Source organism: Zophobas morio, unplaced genomic scaffold (genome assembly GCF_036711695.1).
Source record: "Zophobas morio isolate AGI-343-1 ecotype UQ-CSIRO unplaced genomic scaffold, CSIRO_AGI_Zmor_V1 ptg000002l, whole genome shotgun sequence".
Classification (NCBI taxonomy): Eukaryota; Metazoa; Arthropoda; class Insecta; order Coleoptera; family Tenebrionidae; genus Zophobas; species Zophobas morio.
In genome coordinates this window covers 11,114,244-11,129,418 of record NW_026972107.1, presented here as the reverse complement: position 1 = coordinate 11,129,418, position 15,175 = coordinate 11,114,244, and the positions used below count along the sequence as shown (strand labels likewise).

The window sequence follows — 15,175 nt, the reverse complement described above, 5'->3', positions numbered from 1 at the left end:
TTTTCAAATTGAATTTTAGAAAAATTCAAAATAGGATAAACCAAGATAAAAAAAAAATCTAAGCGAAGTTAAAAAGCGATGATACGATGGTTGTATGAAACTAAAAAATTGGTCTTGAAAAGGGTCAGTTGACGTAAAATCGAGAACATTATTTGGAGACGTAGAATTAACGAAGAAAAATTCTGAACAAATATTTATACATTTAGAACAGTGCAGAAGAGCTGTGAAATTATCAAACGAGTCTGCGAAATAAATTCCAAATAAAAATTAAGGACTGGTAGGAGTTGGGAAGTTTTTGGTAGAAAATAGACACCGAAGTTTATTGATGGAAAAGTTGGTCAGAATTTTTTTTAGAATGCTTTATTTTGTAAGACTAGGGAGCAAAGGATGACTATAGAGGAATTTACAAAAATAGTATCTGAAGACCAAAAAATGAACTAGATCTAAATTTGGAATGAAAATTAACAAAAACAAAACAAGCAATAGTGGTAAAGAAACGCTGAAATAATAAAGAAGAAAATAAAATTAATGAAAAAATCGAGAATTTTTTACTTTTTCAAAACAAAATATTAGGAAGGGAGTGATTCTTCAGGTCCTAAAATAAAAAACTTTACGAATAGGTACTTAGAGTTTTCTATTCTATTTATATAAACGGAAGAATAGAAAAGCAGTCTGTTAACAGTTTTAAAACGTGGATTTCGGGCATCTAAGCTATACTCCAGTCGAAAAGTAAACCCTACAACTGATTCACTAACGCCATTTTTAGCAAGTGATTTATTTGATTAATGTTAGACAACAACTTAAGTATGTACTGTACTAAAATAAAAACAAGTGCCGATACCGAAAAAAATCCAAAATCATCGATGATATTATTGCTTAAGTCATGCCACCTAATATAGTGGCAATGGAATATGCAAGACGAACCAGCTGTAATGAGACCTTTAATAACAATAATAATTTATGACTGAGACTTATACCCCAACATATTCGTTCCGATTAACATGCAACATTCCTCCGCCTGTAATACTAACAGGTTCTTGAGCTTTCATCAACATGAAAAGAATATGTTTTCGAATTTTTAAATTAGTTGTACCTTCCCAGTTGATGTTATAAATTTCTTCACAGAGGTTTTCAGCCTGTACAAATCACTGTATATAACGATACCTCAGAATGGGAAAACTTACTTACTTCAATTTCTATATTGCTCGTTATAACAAAATATAAACCAACTTGGAACAACATGCCGCTTAGGTAACACACACTCTTTATAGAGTCACCTAAACTGGGCGACCTACAAAAAAATTAATGTTTAGTTTGAATGTGTTATTATTATTAATACCCACTCACTTAAACAATATTATATAACTATGCATAGAAGCACAAGCGACTGTAACCAAGTAGAGCATGATAAAATACGACGAAAATATTGTATTAATTTTCCCATGAATCCTACAAAGAAAATTTAATGTTTGCTCAAAAGCACGAATAGGATCAACCTCAATAAAAATTTATGGTGTTTGGTACAATCGATTATTTTCACCAAACCCTTCGTATCCGAACCCTCTCCTAATTTAACAGACTGTATAGTTTTCTGCAACAATAGAAACTGTATTCTCAGATCAGTACACATTAAAAGATAAAAGGAATCCAGCGATAGAAGAGCCCACATGATTTCCAACATTATTAGTACTTGCATGATGTAAATAACTGCTGTAAGTAGTTTATTATCTTCAGGGGTCCAGCACATAAGAGGAACTACTTTAGATCTATCAAACACTGTTGTGAGACAAAAAAGGATAACTGTAAACACTCCACCAGAAACGACAACCTTGATAATTCTTGTACATATGATCATTTGTCTTTCAAAACTTAATCCCATCTCGGTACTGATGAGATCATATTTCCAGAAATTCTCATCGCGATCTTTATTAACTTCTTTAATGAGTTTTCTGTGCATAAACATAACATACTTTCTCTGCAGAAGCTACAAAATAGAATTTTATTGGAAGTTAATTACTGGAAACGCAAACCCACATGTGCACAAGTTGTTATGGCCTCAAACACTTCAGCAATCATCAACACGTCTCTTTTTTCTTCGCGGAATTTTCGTATAATTAGATAGAGTAGCACAAAAGTCATGGGGAGGAAAACGCCTAGAGACAGTATTTTCCGGTATAACTTACTCGTGGAACTTAAGCCACTGCCTTCTATGAAACCAATGGGAAAACTTAGGTAGTTTTTACTCTTCGCTGACATCGTGATGTGAATACCTAATGGCGAAGAGTCGGTTTTAAAGCTAATCAGAAATGTCATATTTATTTCATACGTCAATTTTCGAAGAAATTCAGCAATTTGATATGTATGAGAACAAATTAACCTAATCGACGAGTAATAATCGAAGAAGTTTAATTGGAAAGGGTGCGCATACTTTACACATTTATTCATACAAATATTTGATGAATGTCCTAGAACTTAGCCGAAACTGGAAAAGTATTTCAAGTGTAATTAGTTTAAAGCAATTAGGTGAAATCGATGACGGATCTTTTTTACTTTTCTTTCCCAGCAGTCGTAGAAAATGGTTCATAATCCATTATTTATGGTAAAACGTTCGGCGCAATTTAACGCTATTCGGAAAAATAATGCCTACTCGGAAACAATTTTTTCTTGTGTTTATTCTAATGATCATAATGACGTAAAGATTGTACTCAGGTGATAACCGCACTCTGCTTCTTGAATAATTCAAAGTGAGCACTGAGGAACATTCCAAGAAATGCTGTAATGAGTGAGCTCGCTACAAATAATAAACAATATGAGAGAAACAGTTCGAAGTCAAATAAATATCATTTCCTGGAACGTTTTATCGTATTATGACATTTACTAACATTTACCTTTGTATTTTCTCGGTTCTCACAATGTTTCATCTGGCTGAAGTTTTGCTGATAATTTGCAAAGTCGAAAACAAAGAAAGTTTAGTTCGGTTTCGATAATTTCATGGATTTGCTTAGTGATTTTGTTGATTAGTGATGACTTACCCACGATAATAATTTGGGAGGAAATGCCACATCATAATTAAAGATAATTGAATACTTGGAAGCAGTTTTGTGCTAAGTTAAAAAAGCAAGTATCGAGTGTAAGCTCCAACAGTGTGAACCAGTTTCACGTTTTGTAAACGAAAATAAATAAATGAATATTGGGCTCGTCCACAGTTTGGTGGGTCAGAATACAATTAAGTTAAAACTAAAAAAAAGTTTTGATTGAGTTAAAGGTTTAGAATTTTTGCTAATTCTATGGTGTGTTCTTCATCGATCAAGTCCAAAGATGTCAAATATAAGACTAGATGCTGCAAGTGGCTACTTTCATGCTTTCTCACTGTTTCTTGACCCCTAGTGTACGAGAAAATAGGTCTCCCATTTCCTGTCTGGGGGGGCTGTCGTCTGTCTGTCGGCTGTCCGTGTCAATTTTAGACAGATAATCTCCGAAACTGCCGAACAGATTGTTGTCCAATTTTATATGTAGAAATACTAGGAATATGATCTAGATAGTCAATTAAAAATTCGTGTTATCATTCCCACCAACAACGTGATCTGGTCACCTCAAAATTTTGCATTGCGGATACTATTTAAATTATAAACACGTACAGTTTATGAATTCCCTGTAGTCATACAATTTAAGTTTGTAACTGTAAATCGTTAATAAAAATCTATTCATTTATCCCCTTTGAGAAAATTGATGACGTCATCTCAAAGTTATTCCTATCTGAAGTGTACAAAGTACTAGGAGTCAATATGTCTGGTACATATTTTTTAGAATTGCTTACAGGGGGGTGACCTAAAAAAATTTAGTGAACGTGGAAATTTATTTTGTCGTTTAAAAAGCGTCCTTGGTAAAATGTTGATGACGTCATCACAAAATTTTGTAATGGAAAAGCTCACTGTAAGCATACACATAGCTTCCTTCTTTACCTTTGTATTGACACTACAGACAAACATTTATTTTAACTTGTATGGTTTAACATTAGAAAATAATGTTCTAAAAATTATATTTTGTAATTTTTCGAAAAAAGTCGATATGTTGTATTGTATTTTAGGTGCGATGGAAGTTCTGACAAATAACCTCAGACCATTTTTTTGCTTTTGCTTCAATGTTACTAAATGAGGAAAATAATGGAACTTGGGAGACATGATACACAGAAAATCAGAGAGCCTTTTAAGCCGAATGTTTCTATAAATAATAATAAATATAGTTACGGATTTTTGAATATTTATTTTTGACAGAACTTTTGTCTTGTCAGTTTATCTCAATTTGAAACTTTGAGTTTAAAATGAAACAATCAAAAACAAACTTAAAAAACCCATAACTCCCTCTGATCGTGTTTTTATTGCTTTCTTGATATAAATTTAAATGGTGGTAAAAATCGTTGATATAACACACTAGAATAAAACATTCAGAAAAAAACTGTCGTTCTTTAGCCCGAAAATTAAAACATTCAGGAATAAAACACCTCTAGTTACTACTCGATGCGCAAATGTTTTTTGAGCATATGGCGTAGCTAACATTGTACATTCCACATCTGTCATTGTCAAACTCGTTCCATCACTTCTATCATTGCATCTGTCAGTATTGGAATTATCGATCTAACCTCAAATTATTGTTACGACTATAGCTACGACATACGTTCAGAAAACATTAGAGCATCGAGAAGTAACTAGAGGTGTTTTTTATTTGATCGCTTGTTATTTTAAAACTGAGAATAAGAACTTATGTATCAAAATTTCAGCTTTGTATTTCCCGAGCGTAAGGAAGTATAGTAATCGAGTCCATCGGGCCACTTACTAATTTCATGTTTTCTGGACGTTACATGACCTCTAGAATACGAAAAAAGTGGTGTCCCGTTTCCGTCTATATGTCTGTCTCTCTGTCTGTCTGGTATCTGGATCCCTTTTTATTAAACATGTAATCTCCGAAACTATTTTGTATGTATATTAGGAATATCATGTAGATGGTCAAATTCTAACTAAAAGTTGGCTAATCATTCCACCCCCAATGGAATGACGTCATCTCCCAAATTTATAATTATATATATTTTTTGTAATTTTATAAAATAAGGTTATCGTAATCGCGGTAAATCGTTGACCAAATTTATTCGTTTATCCCCTCCCAAAAAATTGATGACGTCATCTCAAAATTTTGCCGAATAAATCATCTCTGAAATATGTAAAATATTATGACTGCACACTTGTGGTTTACCAACGCATTCATAGTTTAAAAATTAATGAAAGAGTCAGTTTGTTTTATTGATTAAATCAGGAACTGCCAGCCGAATATCTATTAATCCCCCCTCAAAAAATTAATGACGTCATCTAAAAATTTTGCGGAATAAATCCTATCCAAAATGTGCAAAATATGGTACTTGTGATTTATCATTGCATTAAAACTTTTTAAATTTCTTATACAGGGTGGCTCACAAAAATTAAGGAATGAGTAAATTTATTTTACTGAAATGGGGAACGGTTCACACCATTTTCACGAAAATTTGGGAATACAATACTGTTATTTAGCTTCTTTATATATATTTATTTTAACGTTACATACATTTTAGCTTATAAGGATTCTCATAAAAAAAATAAAATTCGCATAGTCAAATTTTATAATTTTTCTAAAAAGTTGGGTTTGTTTTACTGTATTTCAGGGGTGAGGAAAGTTCTGTCGAAATAACATTAGACCAATATTTTAAATATACCTCTACGAGAACTATAAAATTTTATGGGAATTGGGGGATACACATTTTTTAGACGATTTGTTTTTTGAACTTAAACTACTTACTTTTTACAAAGAGATCGTAATTAAATTAATCTATATATCATTGTATTTACCTGAGTTGATTTTTCTGAGTTCAATATAGTAACTTAAAAATTTGACAGATGGCGTTTCTAAAACAAATAAAGGTTGTAAATATCTTCGGTAGTTATGTAAAGATGTAAAATGTTTGATCATTTAATTAAAATTTACAGTTTTAAGTCATTTAGATTTTTGTATTTAAGGAAACTCATGCGCAGTAGTGAGGTATTTATTTACATTATTTAAGGCCACCCAGTATAGTGGCAATCGTAAATCCCAAACGAAGTATCTAAAATACCATAATTAAATTTATTATTTAAACAAACATAGTAAATTTACTGTTAAATATTGTGGTCTATCGATGTGTAACATTCCTGCTCCTACCATATTTAAGGACTCCTGAGAATTCATTATCATGAAAAGAACTTGTTTGTTAACTTTGGAACTTTTACTTGCTTCCCATTTTGCTAGATAAAGTTCCATTGAAAAATTTTCAGCCTGAAAACAAAAACAAATAATACGTCAGCTACTTGTCACTATTTTTGTACTACCTCTAGTGCTATATTACTTGCAGGAATAAAATATAAAGCCACTTGAAACATCACTGTAAAAATGTACACCACACCTTTTAAAAGAGCATCAAAAGTTAACGACCTAAGAAACACATTCATATTTTTACTTTTAACAAAAAATAAAAAAGTATCTGACCTGTATAAAAGAAGATAACCCTGTATAGCAACAGCAGTAACTGTAATCATGTATTGTACAATAAAATATTCAGAAAACATTCGATTCAGTTTTCTGTGGAATCTAAAACACTCACAACGTAATTTCAAAACGTCACCAAAATTTTAATACCTCAGCAACCATCTGTGATGTTGCACACATTGTGTCAACTTTCGTAGACACTTTGCATCTTCTTCGACTCCAAAATGAATGGATTTTAACAGTTTGACCATTAATTTAAATTGTACTTGCAAATCCATACCCACCAAAAGGTAGAAACTGTCAGACGCCACCACGAAGTACAAAGTCTCAAATAGAATTAACACTTCAGAAATAAAAACAATTTCCGTTGACCATTTAAAATCAGGGATCCAACAAATCAAAGGTACTGACTTTGTGTTATCAAAGAAGGCAGTCACACACATGAGGGTGATAGTGCCTGTGGAGCAAAAAGCCAAAGCTTTGGTAATTTTTAAGCAAAAGTCCATTTTATTTCGAAGCTGTTTTTCCATCACGGGTCCAAAAATATCGTACGGCCATTGGCGTTTGCAGTCTTCTATGATCTCTTCTATCAGGCGTCCGTGCACAATAAACATAAATTTCCTGACGGTTAACTTAAAAAATTTAAAGGATGTTTGTTGTTTTTATTTTATTTTTTTATCTACCTGACCGTACGTCGACAGCGATTCAAAAGCTTCTGCCACGAACAATATGTCACCTTTTGATTTTCCGAAGTTGAAAATTATCATAAAGTTCAAAAGCAGAGTTATTGGTAAAAGAACGCTGAGAGCAATGAATTTTCGTATGAAGTTGCTGCTTGGAAGTAAACCAGTTCCTTTTATGTATTGTACTGAAAAGGGTAAATAGTCCATGGTAGTCATCTTCGAAGAGACTCTGTCTAATCGTTGACTTAAACTGCCTCAAACCAAGTAAAACCTTCAATTATATTATTCTAAGGGTAAGTATCTGTTAAGAGTAGTGGTTAACATTTTCATAATAGATGAGATAGGAGCATTAAAAGTCAAGCACACATTTCCCACAACTTATAAAAAATTTAACAAAGTTTATTATTCATGTTATGAATATTCTAACACGATACTAGATGTACAAGGTGTCTTCTGTAACATATTATTTTATTTTAAGTTATTAGTTGCATTAAAAATTCATTATTTTCTGTCATCATTTATTGCATTAAAATTACACCAAGAAAGTGGCATTACATAACATAAACAAAAGCGATTGCTAAGATTAGGTATTGCAGCGGTGTTCAAAGTTTCGTAACAGTTTAAATTTGGTTTTTAGTCATCGAGTTTATTTCAGACCTCCTATTATAGTTGCTATTGTAAATCCCAAACGAACAATCTACAAACGTCGAAATTTAAAGAGTCATCAGAACAATATCAGAAACTTACACCAAGGTACATCGGTCTACTGATGTGCAACATTCCAGCCCCCAACGTATCTAAAGGTTTTTGAGATTCCATCAACATAAAAAGAATGTGTTTGTTTACTTTCATATTCGTATTTGCCTCCCAGTTGGCAAAATACAGGTCGAGCGAAAAATTCTCAGCCTGTTTCAAATTAAATTAATATTAATGACCTGACCTGACCTGACCTGAATTGACTCACCTCAATCTCTATATTGCTTGCCGGGATGAAATAAAGAGCCACTTGGAACATCACCGAAATGAAATACACCACACTTTTAATAATAGCTTCAAAACTTGGAGAACTAAAAACAGTTTTAGAAAATTTAGTCAACTTAATTTGCTACTTTACCTATAGAGGGTAAGATATATTTGAATAGCAACCGTAGACACCGTGATAGTATATTGCACGATAAAATATTCCGAAAACACTCTGTTCAACTTTCTGTGTAATCTATGGAAAAATTCATTAACGTAAAGTTTAGTTACCACAATTTTGACTGACAACCTCAAAATCCATCTATGGTGTTTAACACATTCTGCTAATTTGTTCAAACATTCCTGGTCATCGTCTGTCCCAAATCGAATCGACTTCACTGTTTCAGCAATTAACCTGAGCTGGACTTGAAGATTTGCACCCATCAGTAAATAAAAACTGTCTGACCCCATCACATAGTACAACGTTTCTAACAGAATCACCATTTCGCCAACAAAAATAGTTTCTGTTGCCCATTTGATGTCTGGAACCCAAACCATCAAAGGTACAGGTTTTGAACTATCCACAAGGGCTGTAGCGCCCATTAGACAAATAGTTGTGAAACCAGACACAGAAAATAATTTCGTGATATTAATTCCAAACTGGACTTTCTTTCTAAGTTCGGCTTCGATTTCTGGTCCAAATAAGTCGTACTTCCATTCATGCTGACAGTCTGTTATTATCTCCTCGATTAATGAACCGTGGAAGAGAAATATGAGTTTTCTGACAGTCAACTACAACAAAATTATGTTAAATGAATTTATCGCCACTTTGTAATTACCTGTGAGTAAGTTGATAAAGATTCGAAAGCTTCAGCCGTTGCCAAAATTTCTCCTTTAGTGTGACTAAAGTTGACGATGATCAACACGTTTAGGATTATCGTTGTTGGGAGAAAAACTATGATGGAGATCAATTTTCGCAAAAGGCTGCTGCTGGGTAATAATCCAGTGCCTTTCATGAAACCCACAGAAAATGGTAAATAATCCATAATCGTCATTTTGAGAGAGCTGCGCGACACCTTTTTACTACAATTTACTGGATGTAGGTGTGCTCGAGCAGCTTAGTTGTCAGGTTTATAAAAGTTGAAATAGGTCCTAATTATAATGTGTGTCTGGGTAGTTTTCCAAGTTGTTATTAACATTCTCGTCTAAGAGAACAAGTATGAAAGTTGGTAATGCATACTTATTACGATTAATTTTAATTCGATGGTTACTCGTAACTTTATTAAGTTGGTTGGTGAAAATGAAAATGTACCAGGGGTGTTGAGAAAACATAGAAATTGATGCTGTTTTGATCTTGTGTAGGTGAGTTCCAGATTTTGCAAAATTTTATTCTTTGGTTCAGAATTCATATTATTAACACAAAATCTTTTAATTTTTTTATATGTAACTTTGTGAAACAGAAAGAACAAATTTGCAGTTTATTGTGTGTTCAGGTCAAATCAGTCATGGACATTTTAAATTTAACTTTATTGTTTTTCTGAAGTTCGAACTCTAATGGGAAAGATATGATAATAAAAAATAATATGTCTGTATTTTAGACATATGTATTTATGTCAACACGAAGAACATAGTGAAAAATTCATTTTTGTTACATACAGGATGATTAAAAAATGACATACTAATTCTATGATACGTTGTTCCAGACTATTTTTTGAGCAAATAAAAATCATTTCCAAAATCTTTGAGCCTAAATATAGAAAATAGGCTGCGAAAGATTAATTTTTCTTTTAGATATTTGACAATATTTTAATCCACTGCTTAAGTTAAGTACATAAAATCGATCAGGCTTTCGTTATTTAAAATAATGTTGGAAGTGTCAGTATTGCAAAAATCCTAAACGTTATTCAGAATGAATCCGACGAGTATTGGTCACTTGCGCGCGGTGGTCAGTTTACCCAATGTGGCTGATCTTATTCCCAAAAATCATAGGGGTCATAGGACACTTACTTGCACGTAAATAGGAAATAAAAGAGTTATTATTACTTAGAAGAAGTACCTACCTCATAAGAAGAAATCGGCACAGTACTTTTACCCGGCTACATTACAGTTTTATCAGTTTCGTAATAGGTAAGTTTGGCACCACAGGAACGAAAAAGTTCGAATAATTATTTTCCAAGTCTTCGGTGTTACTGATAGCAGCTTATTGTACTTAATATATATCTCATTAATTACTAGAATTAGAAAAAATCTAAGACGAAAGTTGTACAGTTCCTCGACGACCATATATAATATCATATTTTGGAAAAACGGTTGTAGTTCTCGAAGAAATGAGGCCGGAATTGACTTCTGCGTCCCGAAATCTACAAGAAAATGCATTTATAGTTAAATTTCGAAAATCGTTGAAAATGGGTCGAAATTTGCATTATATAGATATATATAGCTACATAATTGTATATATAGTGGAAAATTTCATTTTTGAAAAGGTCGTCTAAAAATTCTCTAAAAATTCTCAAAAAATTCCAGTAGGTGACGAATTTTTCATTCGTTGTCAGATCGAGGGGCGTATCTGTGTAGAAGAATTTATCATTTTACACATGTTTTAAGTTTCTTGTTCTGAAAAGACGACTACGTATATTAAGAAAAAAGGCAAAATATAAGCCCCGCCCACCCGCCGTATCTCAATTGTGACAATTTTTTTTAATCGTCGAGAGCCAAAGGAGCGGAATTTAATTGCAAAATCCTTATTAATTCTCTACAAGAAATTACCATGTAAGACATGTTTTTGAGTATACTATTTTTTTAACAAGACGATACTCAAAAATATGTTTTTAATTTCTTGTAAAGAAAAAAGTACATATTTTGCAGTTAAGCTCCGCCCCTTTGGTTCACGGCGAATAAAAAAATCATTACAATTGAGATCGGGCGGGTGGGCGGGCTTACATTTTGTCTTTTTGTTGTAATATGTTTAGGACTTCTTTCAACAACATGAAAGAAAAATATGTTTAAAACTTGTGTAAGGAAATATCAATTTTGCAATTGGGCTCCGCCCCATAATTGCATCCATATTTTCTTGCAAAAATGCACCATTTTAACCATGTTTTAAGTTTCTTGTTGTGAAAAAATGGCTATGTATATAAGAGAAAAAAAAAAAATACAAAATACAGGCCCCGCCCACCTACCCTATCTCAATTGTGATGATTTTTTTTATTCGTCATGAGCCAGTGGGGTGGAGCTTAAATGCAAAATCTTTATTTCTCTACGAGAAATTAAAAATATGTTTTTGAATATCAGGTTATTCAAAGAATATTATGTAAGTATATTAAGAAAAAAGTAAAGCCAAAGATTAAGCTCAACCCATACCTGCCCTGATCTAAATAAAAAAGAAATTGTCATTCGTTAGCAGACATATTTCTTTGCAAAAATTTACCATTTGAAACGTGTTTTAAGTTTCTAACAATAAAATCCATCATCACAATAGAGATGGGCTGGGTGCGCGGGGTTAATATTTTGCCTTTTTTTTTCTAAATGTACGTACTATTCTTTGAACAACACGATAGTCAAAAGCATGTTTTGAATTTCTTGTAAAGAAATAAGTATTTTGCAGTTAAGCTCCGCCTCTTTGGTTCACGGCGAATAAAAAAATCATTACAATTGAGACAGGGCGCGTGGGCGGGCTTACATTTTGTCTCTTTGTTTTAATATGCGTAGGACTTCTTTCTTGAAAGAAAAACGTGTTTAAAACGGAAAATTTGTGTAAGGAAATATCGATTTTGCAATTAGGCTCCGCCCCATAATTGCAAAATCCATATTTTCTTGCAAAAATGTACCATTTACTGGACGTTCTGCTTCCAAAAATATAGCGGAGCAAATATTCGGAGTGAAATTCTAATTTTTTGAAATTTTTAAAAATTACGATATTTCGAGTTGTCGGCTATGGTTCGAAAACAAAATACTCTGTATAGCCGCACAATTTTAGTGGCGTTTTTTTTCTATCTCTATTAATTAAAGAGTTATCGAGGACCGTGCGACTAGTGATTCACCCTGTATATTGGATATTAGTAATTTAGTTAATACGAACACTTTTGTAAACAGTGCAATTGTGTCTCGGAAAGTATGAGTTACCTATTTCTTCTAGTAATTATTTATTTTACAATGAATAACGCCTACGTAAACTATTAGAACAGACAATAACTGCTTATAATATAATCTTTCTGACTGCAGCGCGCAACTGACCCTGACATCTCAGCTAGTTTCCGGGCAACTTTCCTTTGAGACTACAACTTGCAAATTTTTTTGACAGCGGCATTCAACTGACCCATCTATCTATCTAGACCGATATTTTGATTTTGTAAATGAATGTCAAATTGACTAAGACATTTTTTAATGATTGTTCTTAAGGCCAGTCGTCTGCAAGGAATTTTCGGTACATTTTCAGAATGTGCTGTCTCCATTATTAATTATGGTTGCGAAATTTTAAATATAAGTTGTCCACAACTTTCTTTTTATAACGCAAGTTTTGTCAAAAACAGTTTGTGATCATACTTTTTGTTTTTATTTTGGTGAAATTTTTGCATTTACATAACGCATATTTAAAAATCAGTATCTCAATTATTTAAGGAAATTTCGGAACACGGTTTTCAACACAGTTTTCAGCTTACAAAACTCCAGAAATCGTACCAGATATATCGATCGATTATTTTTAAAGTTTTGCAAGCTGAAAACACTGCTGAAAACCGCCCTCCAAAATGTTTGTAAATAATTGAAATGTTGGTTTTATTAAAATACGTGATGCCAAAATTTCAACAAAATTTAAGAAATTTATGATAGTAAACTGTTAAAAAAACCTACAAGTTTTAAGTTAGATACACATAAAATTTCATAACAATAGGTAAGTATGTTAATATTGGAGATATTACATTCTGAAAATATGTTGACATAAGAGCCAAAGGTAGCGACTCCTCTTAAAATAATGCAGCGTTTAATTAATGTGCCATTTTTTAATCACCCTATACCTAAGTATTAGGTTAAAGCCCAAATTTTATTATTTATTTAAATAATTAACCAAACAACGATTTTTTTCAAAACGTTATCATGATTTTCTTAAGAAATCTGATGCGAGCGGCAGAATCCATTCTTTGTTTTTAATAAAAGTGTTTTTTCACGTTAACTCATCATTTATAGTGAAATTTCAGTTTTATATAGGAATTTCCTATATTATACTTAGTTAAATTTTCATTTTAAGTTTCTTTTACTGTGTTATTTTTCAAGTTTAAAGCTGTAGTTTTTCCAATAAATGGCACTTTTTTTCTTCCAGTAAAAGTAATGGAGTCCATCCGATGTGTCTTGACTCCTACAATACAAAACAATAGGTTTCCCGTTTTCCGTCTATCTGTCGTGTCTATCATCGTCATCTGTTTCAACTTTTATTAGACAAATAATCTCCGGAACTACTGGACTGATCGTTGTCAAATTTTAGAGATATTTTGGTAATATCCTGTAAATATTCTTGTCAGTCTGTCAATTTGTCGTCTGCCGTCTGTCCAGATTAAACATGTGATGAATTACGTTCAACCAAAGAACTTTAACCAGTTGTAATGAGCTCATATCTATTAACAAAAAAAATTGTTGTCATTAAAAAAAAAGTTTGAATTATATTTCTCTTATCTGTGGCATACCTGTTTAACGCACACTCTATGGGAAGATATGCCTAGAAAAGATATTGTAAAAAAAATATTTAAATACATTTATTGTTTATACCTACTTTAACTAGTATAAGAAACCCTAATTTTTATTTTGCTTATACATAAAAACCCTGCTTGAATCAGTCCAATAGAAGTCATGTGCCGACGTTAACCCTTTTTAGCTAGAATTTTTCAAAATTAACAACAATGCTATATTTAAAATAGTTAGATATTTATAAGACTATTGTGACTATAGAGAGAAAAATATTTTTCACACATATTCACTGTTGGCCAAATTGAGTCCCTAGTATTACCTAAATATACTTAGGTATAGTGAACCAAGAGCTATAAGATTATATGGCCATCATAAAAGTAGTTGACCGCAAATAAATACCCCCTTTGTGTGGTTCGCACTAAGCTTACCGGTTGGCAATAAATCATCTTCTGAACATTTCTTGCTCATATTTAACAGGGCCGGCTTTCAAAGCGAGTGGTTATTTCGGAACCCTCAGCGGCTGCAGGTAGTAAAGAAATAGTGGAGTGGTGGATTTTCATATTTAGTGAAAGCCGCCCCTGAACGAAACCACAAGAGCCGGTCGAGCTGCAGTGGACACGTTATTAACGACCCTAAAACCTTTTCTATTGTAAACAACTTAACTTCGACACAATGGGATGATTTTATGATGGCCATATAACCTTATAGCTCTTGGTTCACTATACATTAAATTACGATAAATACATGGAAAACTGAGCAAAATTGAGACTAGTAATATAATAAGTAATACAGCTAAATTTATTATCTAGCAAAATTTTCGTTTAATACTAAAAATTCACTGAATTTACTAGTACGGATTTAAAATGCGCGATGGCAGCACCAGCTGTAGATTCTTCATACAGAATTTCTCTACTGAAACTTCTGATGTCTAAAACCAAACATTTTAAATTTAAAATGACACTTTCATTCCGATTAAATTTCAACTTTTTTAACAATTCAGCACAAGAATAAAGAAAACAATGGGAAAAACAAAAGCGAGTCTGAAATATTGTTCTGAAAACGATAATAAGGACACAGATTTTTTTGAAATTGAGACGAAAATGGAATATCTATTCGAAATGTTAATGGTTGAAGCTTAATGCAACAAATAAGTAAGTTTTTCCAAAATAATAACTACATACTTTAGTAATTTCAATTTTGAACCTAAATAAAATTGAGACCACTCAGATAGTAAGCTAAAAAATATCGTAGAGGATGCAGCAACGTTTTGATTATTAAAATGAATTTAAGATGACTTGCACAATAGGTGT

General features: G+C 32.3%; 1 protein-coding gene across 1 annotated transcript; it reads right to left on the bottom strand.

Moving 5' to 3' along the window:
• Positions 1-876: 876 nt before the first annotated feature.
• Positions 877-2,256, bottom strand: LOC135123969 (odorant receptor 98a-like). The gene is made up of 7 exons (XM_064048867.1): positions 2,035-2,256; positions 1,846-1,984; positions 1,497-1,776; positions 1,348-1,449; positions 1,189-1,291; positions 978-1,136; positions 877-927 (listed from the first exon to the last, which is right to left on the bottom strand). The coding sequence occupies exons 1-7, from the start codon at positions 2,254-2,256 to the stop codon at positions 877-879; spliced, it is 1,056 nt and encodes a 351-aa protein (XP_063904937.1).
• Between the last annotated feature and the right edge of the window lie 12,919 nt (positions 2,257-15,175).